This window comes from Amblyomma maculatum, unplaced genomic scaffold, assembly GCF_055883805.1.
Source record: "Amblyomma maculatum isolate TAMU_Amacu unplaced genomic scaffold, ASM5588380v1 scaffold_18, whole genome shotgun sequence".
In the NCBI taxonomy this organism is placed as follows: Eukaryota; Metazoa; Arthropoda; class Arachnida; order Ixodida; family Ixodidae; genus Amblyomma; species Amblyomma maculatum.
Window position 1 is genome coordinate 5,482,857 of NW_028146743.1, and position 24,075 is coordinate 5,506,931.

At 43.5% G+C, this 24,075-nt stretch overlaps 1 protein-coding gene across 2 annotated transcripts in view; it reads right to left on the bottom strand.

Moving 5' to 3' along the window:
* The window catches only part of cm (AP-3 complex subunit carmine), an 85,062-nt gene that overhangs the window by 33,348 nt on the left and 27,639 nt on the right, over nucleotides 1-24,075 (bottom strand). For both annotated transcript variants that reach the window (XM_084586359.1, XM_084586360.1), the window contains exons 7-9: nucleotides 22,342-22,415; nucleotides 18,173-18,278; nucleotides 6,368-6,526 (exon numbers count right to left, since the gene is read on the bottom strand). In XM_084586359.1, coding sequence (XP_084442485.1) covers nucleotides 6,368-6,526; nucleotides 18,173-18,278; nucleotides 22,342-22,415 — 339 coding nt within the window. The remainder of the gene's footprint in view (nucleotides 1-6,367; nucleotides 6,527-18,172; nucleotides 18,279-22,341; nucleotides 22,416-24,075) is intronic.

Genomic DNA, 24,075 nt, shown 5'->3' on the forward strand with positions numbered 1-24,075 from the left:
TGTACAGCACAGAAGAAAGAATGACTCTCGAAAAAAAAGAAAACAGCTGCCGCTTCTTAATGTCCGCAGGCGCCATAGCCACGCCAGCCGCCGCGCGCAGAGGGTTCGCAACACACGCTGGAGAAAGCGTCCGACATCTGTCTGAAAACGGGCTGAGCTGGCTTGGCGCATGCGTAGAGCGTGCTGAAGGAGAGAGATAGCTCGGCAAAAGAATGGGCGCACCCACGCACATGGTTTGCAAACGTCATGTGTTGGCGCGCGGGAAACGATAACTGCAGATGCACGCGCCTTTGGGGAATGGGCGCGGCGCTGTCCAGAACTGTCCCCTCTCATTCCTTCCGCGCGTTGCTTGAAAACGTCACGCGGCAAACGGCCAAGGGTGATGCAATAGTCTTTGGGGAAGGCACACTTTCCAGTGCGTGGTGCGGAGTTCGATATATGACGCGGCTTTCCTATACTTTTACATGGGATTTTCAAGGGGATATTCCGCGAGTTCGATATAACCAAAATTCGATATATCCGGGTTCGATATAACCGGGTTCGACTGTATATATTGAAGAGTATGAAGTGACCGCGCCCACCAGCGCCTACCACCGCCACCTTCTTTGCTGGGAGGTGCGGACCGCGCTACTCTATTGCGCTAAGCGATCTTGCGGCACGGGTTCAAGGGTTGTTCTGCCATCTGCCGCAGGGTTTGCAGGTTTTTGTTTTTATTTTGTTGGTGTGTCTGCTACAAAGCATCAATTTAAGGTGCGTGCGGTGTTGTCTCTCCAATACATCAACACGACTTGGTCGCTTGGGCCCTCCGTGCGTGCGGTGGTTACTTTCGGATGGCTCACCGTGCGGGACCTTCGACTGCGGACTAGAGCGATGGCGTTTCTGATTATGAATATGAGTGGAGCTCGGATTGGGACTCTCAAGAAGTATCGAGCAGTGTTCTTTTTTCTTATACTCATTTATCTCATTTATAGACAGGCTGATGATGATGATGTTAATTAAAAACCCCTGCATAACACTGAAATGTGCATTTTCTGTTGACTATGTTATTTGTATAGTAATCATAATAAAAAATAAATCACTATGCTCGTGATAAATCACCCCCGATAGCGAGAGGGTTAAACTTTGCATTTGTACAGGCGCGCGACATGTTTTGCGAGCAAGTTTTGTACGGAGCCACGAGGCCCGTGCGGACTTCAGTGCCCCTCCCGTGACTTATATAAATGGCACGCGGAGAGCGTTCTGGCAGTTATGCAGGTTCCCCAGAGCCACCCTGGCTTACTGGCCTCTGCACATCGTTTCGCTGCCGCCTCCTGCGATGGAGTTATATCCTGTTCAGCACACCCATCTGCAGCAGGCATGCCGAAACCAGTCAGCAGTCGCATCTGGCTGCTGATAACCTGGCGTGAAAGCGCAAGTGTGCTGCCTTTGGCGCAATTGCAGAATCCTGTCCTGCAGTTTTCAGTCAGCCTCACGGCCCTTGTGGACATGTGGTCCCTTGTGCTGCGCTGTACATCTTGCTCGACTCGGTACCTTCTCCAGTGCTGTCTGCATCTGCCTTCCAGACAGCGACGCCACCTCTACGGACTCTCGGCCACAGTTTGTGACCGGGCCCCCACTGCGTACAGACCTGCAGACACTGAAGCCCACGTGAGCCATTGTGCGGAGGCCTCCACGCTACTGTCGGCGCACTGCGGAAGTCTGTGAGGACGTCGTCGGTGCTACCTCTGCTGGAAGGTCCTGCCTCAAGTGCAAGAAGACATCTCCATAGCATGTACTTGCCGGTGCGTGGGTCAATTTAAGGTTGGGGGATGTGGGGAATGACCTCCCATCATTCCCTTTAAAGTCAGCTTTCTCTCGTGGTAGTTACCCTAGCTATCCCAAGATGGTGCCAGCGTTGCAGCAGCACGAGCGCCAAGGAAGGCTTCGTCCCTGTGTGTGCACACAGGAAAAGCCAGGTCTTCGGCGTCAGGAACTCGTCGCGAGCAGACGCATCCTTGCGGTACTCTGCAGATGCCAGAGAGGTGAAGCCTCGCAGAAATTTTCCTGCTTGCCTGTCCTGTCCGGCCTAAGAGTTTATCCCCTGCTCTAACATGGGCAAACGTTCGCCCGTAATAACCTTGCTGGTGAGTCGGATGACCTAGATTCATTAGCAGATTTTATTGCTAGCTAGCTGGCATTGTTATTACTGCAGCAATAAATGCCTGTTTGTTGTCAGCATGTGTTGTTCCTTTGTTTCCAAGAGTAAGGCTCGCAGTGGTCAGCATGTGCTCGCATTGGGTGGGGTCGGTGGTTGGACTGTCAGCCGCAAATAAGCGGGGAAAACGCATTTATCTCCCTAAGGAAACCCCACAGTACAAAGTGCTCATTTCATTTCAGGAGTGTGTCATGTTTTGTTATGGTTTATGTTCTCTCCATTGCGCCTTTAGATGAAACCCAATGCCCCTTTCGCACTGCTGATGACTTGCGTTTGCTTTCTTCACTAGACGTGCCATAATGTTTTGCATTCCTTGGATCAAGCAGTAATCATGTAGTAGAACTGTTTTATAGTAAAGTCACTCAGACCCGCAGAGATCTTTAATATACCAGGGTCTTTACTATATAAGTTGTAGGTGATAACATGCCTCTGAAAATGCTGTCTGGTAATTTCGTTACTACTTGCCAAACATGCCTTCTTACTTCATAAAAAAAAAAAAAGCACTGTAATATACCGTCCATTCCTCTCCTATGATATATTCTGGCAGTTTTTTTTTTCAGTTATAACATTTTTTTTTGGCTTACGCCTTGTGGAAACACCTCTTTATTTATAGCATGAATACAACGTGGCTACGAATACAACAGAGTTTGATTTCGTATAAAAGCCAATGCCTTGTAAGAGTATAGCGTTGTGTTTCCCTGTTTCTGTCATTTAAGAGGCAATAGATGAGAAATGTATGTGACAATCAAGCGCGACAAAGCTGTACACGGTGAGCCTCCACTTCTTACCACCGTTACCGCGTGCTTCGCACTGCAGTGCTGTTTCTTCCCTTCCTTATTTCTGGTAGCACTTTTACTTCCCTTTACTTTCTGAACAGACATGCCTTTTTTACATGTTTGTAGCCAGCATTTTTTTTTTCTTACCCATCGCATGCCTTCCCTCGCGGCTCTAAGGCCTACAAAAAGTTGGCTTCTTCCCAGAGCTGGTAAGTCTAATAGTGAAGCCACTTAAAACCAGCTTTCTTCTTCCTCTGCTTTTTTTTTTTAAATTGCTTCGAGACTCCAGGTTGCACACGTGAACAGACATTTCGTGGGAAGGCGTCGTCGCGGCCAGACGCACTTTACTATAACAGATTTTTATCAAATGTCTCTTTACTATAAAGGGGGGAAATATACAGTCGTCTATGGAAGATGAACTGCAACTTCAGTTTCACTTTACTATATCCGAGTTTACTATAGCGAGGTTCACTATAAACTGTTCAAGAGGCATACATCACTTTGCCATAAAATCTGAGTGTAGAAACTAAAATGGACGTTACATTATACTAAAGACATCTAATTAGTCTCTGGCAAGTAAGACTTGTATTAGTTTTCAGTACATCACTTTTGCAGACGTGCAGTTGTCACTGAGATACATAAAATCGGGCTGATGCACTGATAAATTTTCGCTAAAAATCTCCTACAGTATTTTTAGCAAAATCTTTGTGGAATTCAGGCCCCAAACTTTAAAGTGTGCTGGAAAAAATTGGGTATTTATAATTCAGTGTTTCGCCCTTTTCCTTTGTTTTTTCAAAGGCTTGCTATGTGGAATTAGACAGGCCTGCTAATAAACCATATTCACTCAATTATAGCATACTTTTTTTCTTTTTTAAATCTAAAAATGACATGCGGGCTAGAATAGAAATTGAAATTACGCCAGCAATGCACCTTTTTTCTGTCCTTGAAAAATGGGTACGCATTTCAGTTGAGGATGCAACAGAAATGAATAAATATTACATTACAGTAGAAACTCTACACAGAAAAGCCACTCGGACCAGCAAATACCTTTAGTGGTTTAACAATTCCTGATGGCATGGTTCTTAGAATGTAGTCTGATAATTTGCTGATTTACAAAACACACAGTGTTGGTTTAAAAAAGAAACTCAGGATTATCTTCCATTCTCATCTTCTCATCTTTTTATGCTGATGATTATCTTCAGCTATCACATTTTCAATTATACCTTACAAATGCAACACAGCTAAGAATATAATGAAAGTTTGATTCCACATGAAAAACCAAAGCTTTAAGTGAACATGAGGTCATGTTCTATAGCCTCCTCATACTATCGAGCACGCATGTCACCATAACCATTCTTCACTAAAAGTGGATAGTGATCTATAGAAGGCAAAATAGGACCGCACTTTCACTTCACTGCATCTAAGGTTTTATTGAACCTGAGTGAAGTCCTATCATATGGAACAGGGGCGGCAAAACTGGCTCCTCATGGGTTCAAGTGCGGCTCGAGACTCTCTGGCATCTGGTCCCCTCCACCTTTCCCCATATTTCTGCAGGCCTCCCCCATATAGTATGAGGGCCAGCAACCTCTGTCAATGCTTGGGTCCACCCACTGCTGAGAGGCACTCATCTCAACCAAGAAAGCGCTGAAGTGAAAACAGTGTGTGACCTTTATGCAGACAAACATCTAACCGAGCTACTCCAGACTGCAGCCATATAATTCACGACAAGCTTTAAGGAGCTAACTTCACGAACAAGGCACCACAATGCAGAGACATGCAATGAGCAGTTGCTGCATACCGTATTTACACAATTCTAACGTGCCCTCGATTTACAACAAAACAAACAAACAAACAAAAAAAGTGCAAACTCAAATTCCAACGCACGCCCAATTTCGGGGACCAAAAAAAAAACTGCAAGCCCCGCTTCTAACGTGAATGTGATTTTTGCGAATGAAAAAAAATGTGTAACCATTAATAGGGAAACCTCCCCTCTTGCGGACCGTGGCGGCCTTTGCTTGACGTTTTGCAGTGATGTTTTCATTCTTCGCCAGTTGCGAACAAAGTCTCTGGCACACCAAAATGACAGGCTGCATGCCTATTGCCACTCCTTTCTGATGCAGAACAACTTTACGCTTAAAGCTATTCACATGGCGGACACAACACATCTTCATGGCCGCTGCATCCATTCTCAAAAACGATATCGTACGGAGAGGTTGCCGGAGAACACCACCGTCGTGCTACGGACGACACTAGCTTGCAACTAACGCTGTAAACGTAGCAAAAGCGAGGTGCGGAGGTTCATCCTGTGAATTCCTTTGTACCACGCTCGCCGAGAGGAATGACAAGCATCACACCGGTTGCGATAGGCTCCTGTGACGCAGAGAACGACAAGCAAACAAGCTCCCATGGTTGCCAGCAATATGTGAGTTCCCACATCGTATAATGGTGATGACGGTGGGCAGCTATGGGGTAGTTTCGGTTTGTACTCAAATATAATGCGTATGCGATTTTAAGACTTATTTTCTCCGAAAAATGGTGAGCGTTGGAATTGGGTAAATACGGTAAGTGGCATTCACTGTTACCAAAAGCTCTGCTGAATGAAATAATTGATAAGGTACTCCGACCCCATTTTCGCTGTGAACATTACTAGAAATTCTAGATATTTTTTTTTTTTTTAAATGTCTCTTTCCGTAGTCTCCCTACCCTTGCAAAAGAAAGTCTGTGAGACTATTTTCATCTAGAAGCCTGAGCTCCGGCTCTTGATGTTGCCTGTCAGCCACAGAGGTTGCTCAACATGCAACACAGCCATTTCTTCATTTTGCAGTCACTGAAACAGCAGTCGCCATGGCCTAGATTCAATCCTGTGACCCTGGGCCCCATAACCAAACTGCGAAGGCACCCAGCAACAACAGTGAGTCACCCGAACCCACTAAAACCAATCAGGGACCAATACACGAGCACAATCCTTTTACTCGAGACTCACTGTGGTTCCAACTTGCAGAGACAAAGATTTACTGTAAGCAGGCCTTCATCAGACTCGCACAAGTCAGGCTCGCTTTCGCTCAATCTAATCTCACTTACAGCTAGATTACTAGCTGTGAATGAAATTGTGCAAAGTGTGCTGAAACATCCCCCCAAAGAACAAGGAATACTCACAGTCATCATTTCTGACACCACAGCACTACATTAAAGAGCACAAATATCTGCTGACTGCATCTACAGTTACACTACAGGGGAAGCGCGACCCACTCTGTGGTTTAATTCCCTTTTGTGACAAATGTTTAGGGAAAAAAAATAAACCAACACCCAACTTTACTGCACTCAACAGTGGGTGCCACTGAGGGGTCTCTGACCAATAACTCTGCACAGTTTTCAAACAAACAAGGAAGATGCTCACCGAACCACGGAGGTTGGGAAGTCGGCCCGGCTCAATGCGGCCCACCTCCCAAACAAGGTTTTTAGAGACTGGGTCGAAGCTGTGCTTTCCCTGGCTCGCTGTCAGGGTCACGTTGAGCACCGTTTTGCACAGTGGCACCTCCAGGACCACCTCATCGACCTGAGACGCACAAAGCACAATGAAGAAGAGTTTAGTTTAGTTTGTGGGGTTTAACGTCCCAAAGCAACTCAGGCTATGAGAGACGCCGTAGCGGAGGACTCCGGAAATTTAGACCCCCTGGGGTTCTTTAACGTGCACTAACATCGCACACAATGAAGAAGAAGAGGCCCAGTCAGGAGAAAGAGCACGGATGCCTTCGCTTCGTGGCACAGTGCCACAGTCTTCTGCAATTCGCTGTGCCAAGGCTAAGCTGAGCCAGTCTGAAACTTCAAAACTCTTGATTCCATGCAGTGCTTTTGTTTCTAGTAAGAAAAAAAAATATATATAATGGTGCCATACTCTAACAAAAAGGCTGGTTTTACCATGACTGCACTCTGTAGCGTCATGTCTTTCTTACCCCGCCTCTACCAATGCTTTCTGCCATGTTTTTCAAGCACCTGCTTCGATTCGTATTCCAATACGGTCCAGATCAGCAGAAGGAAATCAGTGAAGGAAGCAACGTGGCAGCATGCAGCTGCTTCCATCCCGAATGGTTCCTCTTGGTGTAATATCAAGTCTAGATACCAAACATGCCAACCCGTAGCTTTGCGAACTACTCCTTCAATACGCCAATTAATGAAATGAACTATCTTGCCTGTTTAGCCAGTAGCATTACGGGGCTCTGAAAGGCTATTTAATCAATTCTGAGATGTGTCTTGAACACGGCATGGCCCCTAACAAGCAGTATTATTTTAGACAGATAAACCTGTCTGTACTGCATGGTGGCTGTTCATCTCGCAATTTAGCACTTTTATTAAGACTAACCGGTAAGCATTGCTAAATTAAACACCTGTTTTAACCTGAAAGACAGACATAAACCGAGGACAGGAGCCAACTGATGTTTATGGTCAGGCCCTGAGTTTTTCTACAACTGCACATTATTTGATACTGCACCACGAAGCACACGCGCATCAGCCACAGTCCCTTACACGAGGATTAGGCAGATAACAACACCTAAAGCAAAAGGCGACCCTTTGTCATCTAATTGACAGCTATGGCAGCTACGTTTCCACTTCACCCTGTACAGCAACAACACAAAAGAGATAGAGAAAGGAGGAACAGCAAGAGTGTTTAGTTAAGATCACTTATCATGCATTCTTACGGCACTCTACTACTGTTCCCAAGGACGTGGGATCAAATCCCGACCTCGGCGGCCGCTTTTCGATGGAGGCGAAAAGCAAGGTGCCCGTGTGCTGTGCGATGTCAGAGCACGTTAAAGAACCCCAGGTGGTCGAAATTTCCGGAGTCCTCCACTACGGCGTCTCTCATAGCCTGAGTCGCTTTGGGACGTTAAACCCCACAAACCAACCAACCAACTTATCATGCATTCAAAAGCATAGAAAGACTATACTTTAGAATTAGTTCAGGGTGTCTGAACACTAAAATTTTCTGATGCGAATCGAATGCACATATGAAGAAAAATGGCTTCCAATAGTGAAAGAGATAATGGCTCAGGATGAAAAAAAAAAAAAAAAAAAAAGAAACGTAAACAGGCCAACGTTATTGCTCAATATGTTTTCAAAAAAGTATGTACAGTTTCTTTATTCGAAATAAACAGAACTGACACAGCACTAGATAAAAAACATTTTCAGGAAGCTTACTAGGGCTACAGCAGCTACACATGCCCCCGCCAAATATTACCAATCAGAGGTTGCGAAGTAGATTTTTGAGCAGCTCTTGGAGCAGGAAAACGTGCACTCTGAAGCAGCTTTGGAGCAGAAGATTTGCATTCCAGAGTAGCTATGGAGCAGAAATATCATTTTAGAGCAGTAAGATGAAGCTTCCAGTGCAAATGTGTTTGATTAGCCAAAACTCGCACATCCCAGAATTTCACTCAGATCAAGATTTTCAAGCCATACAGTTACCTCCGACAGGCAGTGTGCTTGTCGCTGCTTTTCTAGAATGGTCTTTGTGACAAAGTTCGGATATATAAATATTTGACCCCAAAGAAATTTTCATTAAACATGCCAATACTCTGGTGTAACTACCTATATGGGACATTTTTGGACGGGGCAGATGGGAGGAGGGAGCAGTCCCACGTGAACTACACATTGACTGAGGTTCTGCTGTTGAAAAATGTTGCTCAGTATGGTGTCCTTATGGAAAAAGTTCTAGAGGGCACTTTGGACCTCTAAAGTGCAATGAGGCGAAAGCCGTTATAGCGCGATGGGTCGTAGCCCTCCACTATGGCACCTCAATCTCCCTCTCTTCGCACTCCCACCTTCCTCCCTTCCTTTGCACTGTGGTTCATATGTCCGCAGAGAATTATGACAGATACTGCGACTTCTCTATCCTGTAAATCAATTTCAAACGCCGCTGATACCTGCTGTACTAACGCCTCCTAGGCATCTGGGTGGTATGTTTCTGTTTGCTATGTGGTGCGGCATTCGAAGAAGCGGCAAATGAAAAGCGCCACACGGACGCCTGGATTGGATGCCCGGCGGGGTCAGCTTCTTATATGCATGAATCGCCTGGTGACGTCATGACCTGTTGTGATGGTACATCACGCGCCTCTTGTCGAACACGACCAGCATTTCATTGAACGCATCAAAGTTCACCAGCGCTTTATAAGTCGTTTACAGGTAAAAAGGCATAGTATCTGTCACTCGTGGAATCCCGCTATCCTCACGGCAGACAAGGAAAATTATGATGAACGTTTCATGATCCGGGATGTGGCGCAGTTGGCAAAGCACTGGGCTGGGGATCCAAGGGCTGGAGATTTAATTCCCGGTGGAGACAAGGTTTATTTATTTATTTTTAACTATCTCCCTCGAAAGTGTGACACCCTCTGCCGACAGCCTCTGCTGACAGCTTCTGCTAACACTGATGAGAATTTAAAGGCTTTCGCGTTAAAAATTTATGGCGGGGGTCGCGATTTTCTCCTCTCATCAACCTGCCTTTGCCATTGGCTAGCAACTAGCACGGTCTGCAGGTCACACTGTGCACCATGCCCCACGGCAATTTCTGCGCGACCGCACCGCAAAGAACGCCTCTGGCTGCAGTTTTGTACTGGAGCAACAATGCGCAAGCAGCATGCCACCGTGCTCGCTTAATTATTTATTTATTTACAGAAGACTGCTGGCTTTATTGCAAAGCCTTAAGCAGGAGTGGGTGTAAAATACACTTTGACAAAAAGAAAACCTCCCTGCGGTACACGCAACTCAGCACACAATACCGAAAAAAAAAAATGAACGACGAAAAGAAACAACATTATACAATATTAGACGACGCCTGGCGTCAAAATGAGCACTGGAAAAAAAAGAAGAAGAAGAAGAAGAAGAAAATGTTGAATGCTGTAAAATTGTTACGAATTCCTAAGCGACTCCGTAAATGACTCCACAGTAGAAGCCTCTACAATATTCGCTTTGAGGACATTCCATTCCCACACAGTACGGGGGAAGAAAGAATTCTTGTATGTTTCAGTGCGGCATGAGTATTTGGTAGGATCGTGTCGAACGACCCGGGACGAGCTCAATGTACTTGCTGCTGTTAATTCCTAATTTGTTGTGAACAATCATGAACATATATTTAAGCCTCTCGCTGTATCTCCTGAGCTGCAACGAATCCAAATTTGCTTTCTCAAGTAAGCATGGTAGGGGACGTCTGCCAGGTGTATGAATTATAAATAAATCGCACTGACTTTCTTTGAATATTTTCGAGTGTTTTAATGTTTTCTTTAGTATAAGGGTCCCACACAACAGAGGCGTATTCTAAAACAGGTCGGATAAAAGTTTTGTAAGCTAGTAACCTAATTTCCTGCGTAGAGTACTGGAGAGATCTTCTTAAAAAGCCAAGTTTTTTCATAGCTTTATTTTTAATATTAGAAATGTGTTTGTTCCACCGTAGGTCAGAGCTAATCGTTAATCCCAAGTACTTGTAGCTGTCCACGGTAGACAGGGGATGGTTATTAATAGTATAGGCAAAACTTAATGGCCGCTTCTTCCGCGTGATAGACATTGAAACTGTTTTTTTAGTATTAATACTCATCTGCCACGTTGAGCACCAATCATGAATTTTAGCCAAGGCGTCATTAAGAAGAAGCTGGTCAGCAGGAGTTCGTATTTCATGATATAATACACAATCGTCGGCAAACAGCTTGATTTTGACAGGAATTTCTTTAACAATGTCATTTATAAAAATTAAAAAGAACAATGGCCCAAGTACTGAGCCTTGTGGGATACCGGAGCTTACCAAAGCTGGGCTCGAACATGCATTGCCGATTGATATGGACTGATATCGAGACGATAGATATGCTTGTATCCACGTCAACAGTAGATCGTTTTTAAAGATAGTAGTTAGCTTTAGCAAGAACTTTCTGTGTGAGACCCGGTCAAATGCTTTTTTGAAATCTAAAAAAAATGACATCAATTTGGCACTGGTTATCAATGGCTGTGGCAAAATCCTGCATCGTCTCTAGAAGTTGGGTCACTGTAGAGAAGCCTTTGCGAAAACCGTGTTGCCGGTCGTCAATTACGTGATTGGTTTCCAGGAAGGCTGATATATGCCCAAAAAGTATATGTTCAAGTATTTTTGAAGAAGTACACAGTAAAGATATTGGCCTATATGAGCTAAGTAGAGATGAATTTTCAGTTTTGGGAATAGGAATAATTTTTCCGTGCTTCCAGTCCTCCGGGAGCTCGGCGTTTAACAGAGACTTCTTAAATATGAGCGTTAAGTACTTGGAACACCATTCGGCATATCTCACAAGAAACGTATTTGGCATGTCATCAATTCCCGGCGTCATTTTTGCGTCACAACTGAGAAGCAGAGAGAAAACACCTTCTTCAGTTACAGAAACATCAGTAATAGGCGGACAAGCTGAGTTAAAATGAGGCTTTCTACCATCATCGTGCGTTAAAATGAGGCTTTCTACCATCATCGTGCGTAAACACAGTACAAAAGAAACAGTTGAAAGACGAAGCAATCTGTGTCGCATCAGTAATCAGTTCGCCGTCAACGACAACGCTGTACACAGGTTTCTTTTTCTTTGATAACTGCCGCCAGAACTGTGCAGGGGAAGAAACAAGAAAGTTTTTCATAGATACGCTAAAGTGATACTCTTTTGCTTTTTTGATACTGTGTTTTAAGTTCAAGCGCATATCAGACAGTTTAGCAGCATCAACTGCCGACTGGCTTCGCCGAAGTTTTTTGCGAACTTTCTTAATCTTTCGTCCCATGCATACAAGTTCCCTCGTCATCCAAGGGCTGCTGGCGCGTAGGGTAATTACCCGAGTAGGCACAAAACGCGAAATGCAATTCAGAGCAAGGTTCTTAAAGAAAACCCAGAGATTTTCTACTGAGCAGTCGCAGGATTCGTAAAGAACCAATAAAGGACCTTTGAAAACAGAGTAGTCCCTTGTGCTATAGCACGAGCGCGGCATCTCTTACGCACTCCTCGTAATGCCTTTGCAGTGTTCTATGCCTACAACACGATAAACGGGACAAAGATGAGGAAACATATAACAACAAACACAGCGCTGTCTGACAATTGATTCTGTTGCGGTCACATCTGGTCACTACCATATACGAGGTGCAGTGTGCATGGAAACAGGCCTTGGAAGTATAATGCGGCGGGCAATACTGCGACACTTTGTCGGTCCTGCAGTCACTTCATGGAAGCCGCTTCCAACCTGCACAGTTGCAGTGCCAAATACCAAGAAAAGAAAATGATAGTGGTTTAACATAGCTCTGCCAGGCTGGACATGCAAAAGCACAAAGTCTAATGTCGTCAGAGATTACAAGCAAAGGCCAAAGGTTCTTAATCATGACTGGGGTCAAAGTCATGACTAATGTCAAAGGTCAAGAGTGGTGGTCAGTCATGGTAAGTCATTGGATGCTCATGGTATGTCCTGTTCAACTTTAAAACTTGCTGTTGCTGTTCTAAGCTTCAAGGTCTTTTCAAGAACAAGCAGAACACAAACCTGAGTTAGGATGTAGCAACTCGTGGAATGGTTAGTGCTTTCGGAGTGTTTCATTATATAGAGACATAAGGAATATGGTCTTGTATATAAGACCATAATATTTATAAGTAAATAAAAAAAAGCCACGAAGCTGGTCATATAAACTGTGTCTCGTGCAACAAAACTTGCGTAGTAGTTTCATTTTCACGCCTTCTGTTTGAAGACCGTCAAAAAGTCACGATCCTGACTTGTGTGGCAAAACCTATACGAAGAAGATGATCAATTGGCTTTGTCAAGACCAGAGCATTGTGGACAACACTGCAAAGGTCAGTAGTTGGGCGAGTTGGTGACAACGTTCATAGCTACAGTACGATAAACAGGACAAAGATGAGAAAACATATAACAATAAACACAGCGCTGTCCGACAACAGATTTTTTACTGCCTGGCCAGCCAGTATATATACACCACTGGAAGGCGGAGATGGAAACCAAGGCACACATAACATGAGTAAAATAACATTTCACACTCCTACAGGGACGCGTCCACATTCGCATTCAAAATAATCTTTTAATTTTTGTTTTGACAGTGTCACCGATAGTGCACTTATACAGCTTCGGAGAGCCTCGCTATCATTTGGGCTTCCACCACATCCTTTGCCAACTGGTAACGATGACTTCCTATTACTATACATTCATCGTAAAAAGGTTGGCAGGCACTCCTATCGTCATCTTCGTCACCTTTCTTGCAGCTGCTGCAGTGCTTGGATACATTACCGGTGATAGGGACATGTGTGACATTATAATTATGCTCCTTTAATCTTTCGTGAAGACATCGGCCAGACTGGCCGATGTATTGCCTCCCACATGATAGCGGCAGGGAATAGATTACCCCTTCCTGACACTTCACAAATTTTTTAACGTGCCTTTTTTTTTGCAGCCGCGTGGTCATCGTTTGCTGAATTAATTTAATGCACAAAGTGCCAGATAATAATTTTATTAGGTTTTTATATCTGTCGCTTCACTTCACTTCACCCCGTTTGTTGGACATTTGAGCCCTGCAGTCAGAAACCCATTCATCTGCCCATTCAAAGCTCATAAAAAGAGCCATTGTTCATTCAGTGTTTTACAGTGTTGTAAAAAAGACACATGAGTACAGGATGGAGCTTAGCTTTAACAACCAAGTAAGTCGCTTGACTCAGGCCGGTTACCCTTGCGACGTTCTAACTTCGTGGAAAAAAAAAGAACAGAAAAAAGTGAAATGCAAGCCGCAGGATAGCGACTTTCTGATGATCTTCAATCAGAAGGCGTGAAAACGAAACTACTACGCAGGTTTTGTTGCACGAGACACGGTTCACATGACCAGCTTCGTGGCTTTTTTCTTATTTATAAATATTACGGTCTTACATACAAGACCATGTTCCTTATGTCCCTATATAATGAAAAACTCCAAAAGCACTAACCATTCCATGAGTTGCTACATCCTAACTTAGGTTTGTGTGCTGCTTGTCCTTGAGAACACCTTGAAGAACAGCAACAGCAAGTTTTAAAGTTGAACAAAACATACCATGAGCATCCAATGGCTTGCCATGACTGGCCACCACTCTTGACCTTTGACATTAGTCATGACTTTGACCCCGGTCATGATTCAGAACTTTGACCTTTGCTTGTAATCTCTGATGACATTAGACTTTGTGCTTTTGCATGTCCAACCTGCCAGAGCTATGTTAAGGGGGGACGAGGGTCTTAAAACTAACTTTTTTAGTTATGGCTAGAATCTCACGAAACTTTGCACACAGATGTGGTTTTCTCTCCTGATTTCAAAAATGTAATTATAATTGAGCTGGTGGTATTAGATCAAAAGTTATCTAACAAAGTCCAGAGCATAATTAGTTAATTTCTTACGCAGCTTTAATGAACTTTCTCATTGCATTTCGTTGCTTTTAATTACATAGATTGATAGCCAAAGTCTTCCCATACCCGATGACATCCTTCGTTTTCCTCAAAAAGGCATGTCATTCTCACATACTATGGTGAGAGTAAAAGGCTGCATTATTTGAAACGAACTCATTAAGCTAATCTCAAATTGACATTTATCCATTGCCTAAACTAAAAAACTAAAAATGTCATCGGGTACTTCATTTCTCTCTGAAGAAAATGGTACCAAAGTTATTTGTGTGAACTAAAAAGAAGTTATCAAAACCCTGCGTAAGACTGTAGAGATCGACCAAAAATATGAAACTGAGAAAACGGTATTTGAAGTTTGACCACATATTATAACTTGAACAATCAGTAGCCTCACTGTGATATTTCTCACCAAAAATGTCATGCTCTTCCCATTTCCAAAACTGTCTTTGGATTTTGATTAAAACTAAAACTATCACCATTACCCATGGCCAAGGTAGTGTATACCATTAGGAAATCAGCAAAATTTTTTGGCATGCAATATTATTTTAATGGCAATTTGAAAAAAATCTCGATAGAGTGATGTAAGTGTTGGATCACCCCCTGATCTTTTCAATATGACTGCAGTGGTGCTAAATTTGTCATTGTCACTCAGCGACAATGTAGAGAAAAAGCACAGTAAGGCTGAGTGCAGTGTCCAGAAACAGCACTGAGAAAAACGTATTTGCATTTTGAGACAACCTTTAACTTTTGCTACACTGCAGCTATGGTAATATAAATGGAATCGTTGTGAGGCTTTGTTCTTTATGAGGAAGGCTATATACTAAACATATAACAGTACCCTCCCCAAATACTGGTAAAAGCTTGCCACAAAGTCTAAATATACCGCCACTAGAACCAGCGGGAGAAGCATTATTTACAACTTCATATGCCTGTGGCAGTGCCCTTCAAGGCAAACAGATACTCAAAATTACGATAAAACGGTCTTGCAATATTAATAAACCTGCACAAAGTTTAAGGCTAAAGCACCAGCGGCATACTGGAATGACCTAATAAATTGGCTAATGTTGCAGAATGAAACTTTGCTACTTTGCTGTACAGTGCATGCAGGGCCGCACGCGGAGTCCCTTGCTGGAGCTAAAGCTCGAACTTTCACACCCCTTGAGCGCAGCGACGCAATTACTTAGACAATCTGAAAAAAAAAAAAAAAAAGAAAAAAAAAAAAAAACGAAACCGTCCGCGGAAAATGAACGCGGGCAACGGCGCGATGTCAGGCTCGCCTGTCGTCTGAAGCGACGCGATAAAAAAGCAACGAAGTGGTAGTGTCGGTGAGGACCATGAGTATCAGCTGAACAGTTAAATCTATCGATGCTATCTTTGATGCCTCTGAACCGCTCGCAAACGATTATACGCCGCCGGACGTGCTGCAGCTAGGTCGAGAACACGCCGCGCGACCCTGGCAGCGCGCCGCCGCAGTCGTTCTTCGACGCGCACTCGCTAGGCGCTTCCGTTTTCAATACACTCCTGATACGGCTAAGTCTACCGAGCTACGTTTAAAGACCAGCACCGGCTGCGGGAACGACTGATAACGATCGCGGAAACGCATCATAAACGAGCGAAGCAGCAGCCGCGACGAAGAACGTTACAAACAAACAAACAAAAAATGGCGTCAGTCGCGCTGGCCAATGGGAAGCGCGAGACGAGGGGCTCGCTTCGCGAGCGCGCGCTCCAGCCAATCAGCGGACCGGAAACGGCTTTCGGAAAACCCGCGACGGTGGTCGTTCTGTTTGAGCGACGTCATTTGGAGATGTCGCAAAATGCGCACAAAGAAACAAGCTTCAAAACAAGTCCAAGATGGCGGCGGCCAGCCGGCTGCTTCACCCGCGGCGCGCGCGGGAAGTTCGAACAATTTTCACCCCTTTTTTGGCCATTTCGAGGCTCCCAGGGCGTTTTAAAAGTCGATTTTACCGTGTTTCCCGATCGAATTCAGTGATGATATTTTGAAGGCTAGTGCTCAAAGGTACAGACATTCCGAAAATGCATTTTTCTCAAAATCAATTTTTCGGCCATTTTTGACCAGTTTAAGACCCGCGTCCCCCCTTAAACCACTATCATTTTCTTTTCTTGGTACTTGGTACTGCAACTGTGCAGGTCGGAAGCGGTTTCCATGAAGTGACTGCAGGACTGACAATGTGTCGCAGCATTGCCTGCCGCATTGTACTTCCAAGACCTGTTTCCATGCACACTGCACCTTGTATATGGTACTGATCAGATGTAATCGCAACACTGGCACTTGCTTGCTTTCAATGCCGGAGCGTACTTCACCACTTGTACAACGCGATGACGAGTGTCCATGGTGTCGCATCTCATGATCAAACCCACAAGCTGCACTAAGTGCATGGCTTTCAATGGTTGTCAACGCAAAGGTTCTTATGGGAAGTGTATCCTTAAAAATGTGTATGCTTTATTTTAGCGAGCTTGAAGTCACTCTACGAAAAATGAGGAACCTAAACAAAGCAAGCGATACCTTGAAATGCCATGATTGGTGGCCGCTAGTTGTGCCTCGATGAATAAATAAAAGTTAAATTGAGCTGCGAATCACAGCATGCGCTATTCGAAGACTACTCAAAATTTTTGATATTTTCAAGAACCCTTTTGAGAACAAGAAAGCTGTAACACACTGAGAAAAACTAGCCTCTTGGCAAAATTTCGGCCAATGCCCAATGCATTTAGGGCAGCAGGGCACAACTTTCTTACCCCTGCCAGATTAATGGTCCTACGAAAGAAGCAAAGCTGTGAAATAAGATGCAAAAATAGTGGTCCTACGCCAGCAGTTACACGGCAGCAATATTTGAAGCCATTTCAGCTTCACTATTTTTCCAAGGTCAGCAATCTGCTGATAACTACTGATCAGGCTTCTGGGATGCAAGTGTTGACAGCCACAAATAATGCTACACTTACCAAAGTTCTGATACACACCTTAAAACTGTCAAATCAGTGAAAGAATAACTGAAACCTAAATGTTACTATTTTTCACTGACCTACTAATAAAATCTAGCTCAATGCGATGTACAAAAATAGACAGTGCACACACACGTGCCACCCTTGCTTGGTTGATGAAATAAGCCTCGATTATTGTATCAGAAAGTTTTCATCACATCAGTTATAAAGAAAGGTGTGGCTTATTAGTAAGATCTGATTTATCCGAGAAGTTCAAGAAAATGGCACTTTCTGGGAAGAGGGCGACTTATAAACTAAAAAATGCAGTCTTCAGGGCAAAGAGGCCGAATGCTACACGAATGACCGCTTCCTCGTCGTGAGCTACACAGCAGTTTACCATAAGAGGTTCACCCTTCTTGTATAAAACACCTCATTAGCTATGTGCACAGCTTCCAAACTGCAGCCACCTCATATTAAACGCTGGGTTCCTTTTAAAGCATATAAATGCACAGTGTGGACCTCTAAATTCTTTGTGCCATATAGCTTTGGTCTGGTTTGGTTTGTGGGTTTTAACGTCCCAAAGCAACCCAAGGCTACGAGAGACGCCGTATCACCTGGGGTTCTTTAACGCGCACTGACATCACACAGCACGTCGTGGCCAGAATTCGATCCCGTGTCTTTGGGCACAGTAGTCGAGCGCCCTAACCACTGCACCACCACAGTGGGTTCATATAGCTTTCAAAAAAAGTGTTCACTTCAATACAAATGCAGCTCAGTATACATGCAAGACACCCAATGAACCTCTGTACCAAAGCTGACATAGGGAGAAAAAGGAATGGCACAAAGAGAAAGGACTGCCACCTACCGTCTTCCCCATTGTCTGCTTGGGTCCAATGCTGATGTCGAGCCGACCGCCACCAGCTTCTCGAAAGCTGATCTGGTGCCGCACATACACTGGAACAGCCACCACACTGCACAGCAAATGGGCGAGACATGTGACGCACGTCTGTGCATGGTACACCTGGCATGCAGCAAAGGCACCATCTCGTCACATATGCCTGACGTTTGTGATGTCGGGGATTGCCACTCCATGCACGGAATGAAATGCACATCACTGAATGTTACCTCACAGGAGCAGAATGCAAACCGAACAGGCATTCGGAAATAATAGTAACAGCCCAAGCTGACATGTGAACAATGAGCAAATCACTGCTCACAACTGCATTATTTTATTTCAGGATGAAAGTATTTTATTTATTTATTCGTGATATACTGCAGTCTCAGAAGACGAAGCAGGTGGGAAGGTACAGGAATGATACAGGTCAGCACTTAAGAAAACTTGCCTGAAATGCGCGCTTGATTTAACAGAAGCACAGAAAAAAAAGGGGATCACATAGCAGTACAACCAGTAAAAGAATGCTTACAAGAACATAAAATATAAGATTACCCATCAGTAGAGCATGTAAAGAAGGATAGCAACAGAAGAAAAGTAAGAACATCAAAATTAAGGGTGGTCACAAAATAGACCATGAACACAATGAAGGCAGAAGGCCCACTTTGTTTCCAGCTGGTAAGTCCTTGCACCTGTAGCAGTTTTGAAGTTCACCATGTTGACCTGCTTCATCACTGCTCATTGCTCAACTACATTTCAAGAGTGTGCCTTGGTGGTCTTCACTGCAATGAGCTTTGGCATTGTTAAATATTTGATGTGCAACACAAGAAATGTAATTCAACAGGATAGTTAAGCGGGCGAGTTGGTGATACATCATCCAAAAAAACAGCGCGAACAAACGGGGACGACAGGAAGAAACAACAGGAACAGGCGCTGCTCTCAACTAAAATTTAATCGCAGAAAACACACTTATATAAGGTACAGAAAACAATAAAACACCAAAACCAAACCGCACGTGTTACTATGTGATGTCCAGATATGCAACTTCGCAGTCACACAGGAGCAGGGAAGGTTTGCTGACACACAATCTTTCTTTCTTGGCCATATTATACGCCTCGATGATTTCCCTGGTCAACTGGTTGGGGTGTTTGTATAAAATGTCAGTAAAATGTAAAGACGGAAAACAGGATTGACACTCACGGCAATGATCAATTAGATTAGTGGAGCGATTAGATTCTAATGAGTTGAGATGTTCTCTAAGACGTGTGTTAATACATCGTCCCGTTTGTCCAATGTATATCTGACCACAGGACAAGGGAATTTTATAAACTACCCCTTTGGAGCACGGCACAAATCTTTTATCGTGTTTAACAGCACAAGACGCTAGAGATTTATTAGGATTGCGGGACTTATTTTCTACCACTGAACAAATTTTATTGAGCTTATTAGGGGCCGAAAAAACAACATCAACCTCATACCTATGGGCAACATTTTTAAGACCATGAGAAAGGCGATGAACATAGGGAAGGACTGCGAATTTTCTCCGTTTCTGAAATGTGCAGTTTGCAGCATTCTAAACATGTCAACTGATGCCACTAAACCTCTAAGCCACCTCCCAATGTTGTTTTCGCGCTGGCTCCACATGAGCCCTTTGGCACCCAAATCAAGCACTAGCACAGGGCTTCTTCAAAAAAATCAGAATGAAAAAGTCAATAAGGCAGGCTCAAGTTCCACAATGAAAGTGCCATAGAGATGCCCTTGGACAAAGTTGCTTCCTTCTGCCTCCATGCATGCCAAGAATGTGGCTTGGCTACACAGTTCGTATCGTTAGGCTAGGTTAAAAGTACAGAAGTAATTTTTTGCCCACCTACTGTGAGGTGTCAGAAATACTTACGTCGGGAACTCATGCAGCCCTTTTAAAGTACAGTACATTCTACGCCTGGGGATAGTCCAGAAAACAACAAAAACAAATTTAATACAAAAATATACGACACGACAGCAGCATGCCCATCTAAGCCGTTAAATACAATAAGCAGCAAAGTAAACTGAAACAGAACGGAACTCAGCCAAGGCCATCATAATGACAACCATATTTTTTTTTTATTATTTATTTATAGGTACTGCGATCTGGTACAGATCATAGCAGGGTGGGAAAAACAAAAAGAAATACAAGCATATAAATGCACTCAAATTCATAAAATTTGCAGGCACTTTTCAAACATTAGTAAAGAACTTTGAGTTACAGTCTCGCTATTAAGCTTATTCCATTCCGTAATTGTCCTCGGAAAGAAAGAATATTTAAAACAGTTATTTCGCGCGTTCACAGGGGTTATTGTTAGTGCATGCCTTTGTCTCGTATTATAACCTGAAGAGTAAGTAATATAATTGGAAGTGTTAATATTATAATGACCTTTTACGAGCTGGAAAAGAAACTTTAATCGGCAGATACGATTGCGCTCAGTCACAGAAGGTAATCCACTACGCTTTACAAGCTCACTGACAGACGCACGGCCATATGAATTAAATACAAACCTAACGACCTTATGCTGTATGCGCTCAAGTTTATGAATGTTAGTTAAGGTGAAAGGGTCCCATATAATTACGGCATATTCTAACAGTGGACGGATGAGGGAGTTGTAAGCTAATAGGCGGACACTGGGCGGAGATGACTTCAGTGAGCGCCTCAAGAAAAAAAGTTTGCGCAGTGAATTAGCTACAACTGCATCTATGTGTTTTGTCCATGAAAGGTTGTTAGTAATCCATAAGCCCAAATATTTATATTCTGTTACCTCCAATAATGATGTGTTGTTAGTACCGTACACAAAATGAAGAGGACTTTTCTTGTGCGTAATTCTCATGAAAACGGTTTTCTCACAATTAATACACATCTGCCAATCGTTGCACCACGCAATCACCTTTTCTAGATCATTATTCAAACACACCTGGTCATCAACTGAAGAAACCTCTTTGTACAATATACAATCATCGGCGTAAAGCTTCACGCGGACAGAAAGGCCAGACACAATATCATTAATAAATAGCAAAAATAAAAGTGGTCCCAAAACGGATCCCTGGGGGACACCGGACACAACCTGGGCACTGTTGGAAGAAGTATTGTTTAGGGTGACAAATTGACATCTGTTTGAAAGGTAGGCTGTGATCCATGTAAGTATCTGGTCGTTTTTTATATAATAGCTTAGTTTATGAATTAGTTTGTTATGCGACACCTTGTCAAATGCTTTGCGAAAATCCATGAATATGGCATCGGTTTGTTTTCCCTGATTAATCGATTGAGCGAAATCGTGTACTGTCTCAACTAATTGTGTAATTGTAGAAAACCCACGCCTGAAACCATGTTGAACATTTGTAAGTACTTTGTGCTCTTCCAAGAAACCTAATATATGTAAATAATATATACTGGTGAAATATATACTGAAAGTAAATATATACTGGTGAAATGAAAAACTTGTGCTCAAGTCCTACTTAAATCTAACAGTACCAGTGTAAAATAACTATGGATAAAAAACAAAACAAAAAACAAGCACCTAATCCGAGCATTGCAGAAACAAACCCAACAATCCCAAAATCAAGCAGTCACGTCATGAGTCATGCAAGTCTTGGTCCATCTTAGGCTAAGGCCACATGGAAAAGAATGCCTATGAGCAGTAATTCTTCAAGCTAACTTCAAGCTGACTATAATCGTGTTTGTTGATGATGTTTAAATAAATGTTATTTCTTACGCCCGTCTCGTCAAGATACTGCCATGAAGACAGGGTATGGGAGGGGGGGGGGGGGGGGAATTTTTTATTTTTCACACCCCTCCCTTTCAGCTTGTGATCGTGAAAAAGGGCGGTGTTTAGACGAGGAAGTATGGTAGATTAAAATCAAAAACTTGAATAACTGAAAAGGCATAGTCGATAGAGCCAAATGCACAACACCCCAGCACATAATGCCTGCATTCATTGCCCCAGTCCAATGAGAGAGAAACAGTAACAAACAACACTTCTTTTTTAGTAATGGAGGGCGAGTGGTTTTGATCCCTAATCATTATAGTATTTTCTTTGGCAATCACAAAAACCAGCATCCTTTAAGGTAAAGTTCTGGCAAGCACATGTAATGCACCACCCTAGAGCCACACTCACCTCTGGGAGCCTATGTGGTAGGACATGAGCCGGAAGTTGCCATCCGGAGGCACAAAGGACAGCACCCGCTCGGACTGTAAAGGGCAGTGCAGCAGCCATTGGCACTGTGCGGCAAGCAGCTGGCTTCACAAAGATTAGGACTGCACTTTTCGGTGGACTTTTTCCAGTGCTCATTGCAGAATGCAGCTTTCACTTTTTTTTTTTGCCTGGTAAATATTACATAAGTCCGATGAATGAATTCCCTTCCTTTTTCTCCTAGTGATTTAATGCAGTATTCCTGAGCAGTGCAAAGTTACTTGAAACTTCATTTAGCTTTTTTGTTTGCCTCAGCTCTAGATTTATAACTAATTACAACATAAATTGCCATTTCTTACTTGTCTAGTGCTGTCTGTAGCTGTGCTTACAGGAGAAAATGTTGCTGTCAATAAAAAAAGTTTATGGAAGTGAACTGATGGGACTGCCAAATAAAAACTTATAAAAGTTGATTCATAAAATGTCAATTGCCACTTTAGTGTTGGGCGGTTGTGTTAGGTTGAACAGGAGGAGGGAAGAGGGCATTATGCATTCTGCTTGTTGATGATACAGGGGAAACTGCTGCTTAATCGTCACTTTATCAAGAAAACGACACTTTATCCTGACACTTATGCTGGTTATGCGTGGTTTCAAGCATCCCAAGACACAGTTGAGAAGCCCGCTCAACTAAATGACTGCCCTGAACAAGTGATGACACTGAACAGTGCTAGGCTACCAGATGGTATTTGGAGACAGGCTGAAGCCTTCCAGTCTTCTGCAGAGGCGTGTAATGTAGTGGAGCACATAGTATACAACTGATCTGCTTGATCCACCAGCAGGCAGATCCTCCACCAGCCATCCTCCAGAGGAGTGGTTACCGGTGGCTTGAACCATCGGAACCACTCCTCTGGTTCTAAATTGTGCTCTTTTATCCCTTAAGTGAATGTAGCTCCTACCAGGTAGCCAGCTAGTCGTGGTAAGCATGTCTCGGATAGTGACCTTTTTTTAAGCGACAACCAAATTTGGAAAACTGAACGAGACTTTTTTTTTTCAATTTAACCTGAAAAGCCCAACCCTGAATTAAAAAGTATGAATGAATACGCAAAATTACCTACTTACCATAAAATAAATTACTACAAAAGGTACGTGAATCAGACGACATTGTAGCTGGATGTCATGTCTATGTACCACGGCATTCTTCGTGCTACCCTGGCTGCTAGCATATTTTCTTAGCTCAGAAGACTTTTGTCACAGGCTGCTCCTACCATACATGTTTGCTGCCAGCACACCAGGCAGATACACACATTGCCATCTTGCTTTCATTACAGGAACAGACTGTGAACTTAATCAAGTATAACAGTGCCGAGGAATCAGACCCTTCCCTTCCTGTTGTGTTTAAAACGTTCTTGGATGCCAGGCCTGGACAAGCTTTTCACGACAGTGAGAGCACTGTTCAGAATCTGCTCACAAGTTATTGCACACAGGGTGGCAAAAAATGAACGCCACGGAACATGAAAAAAAAACCCTGTGTAGGTTGCCTAACAGGGACGACAGCGGCCAGATTTATTTCAGAAATGTGGCAGGAGCGGCGACGTCAGTGTGCGGCCATGGCAAAAGTCCAAGGGCATTCTACATAGTGCGTGCTAAACCACTTCGTCTTTTTCCACAAGTGGCCGACAAGAAGGTTGGCTAAAGTGATGTAGAAAATTAGAACTGCACATC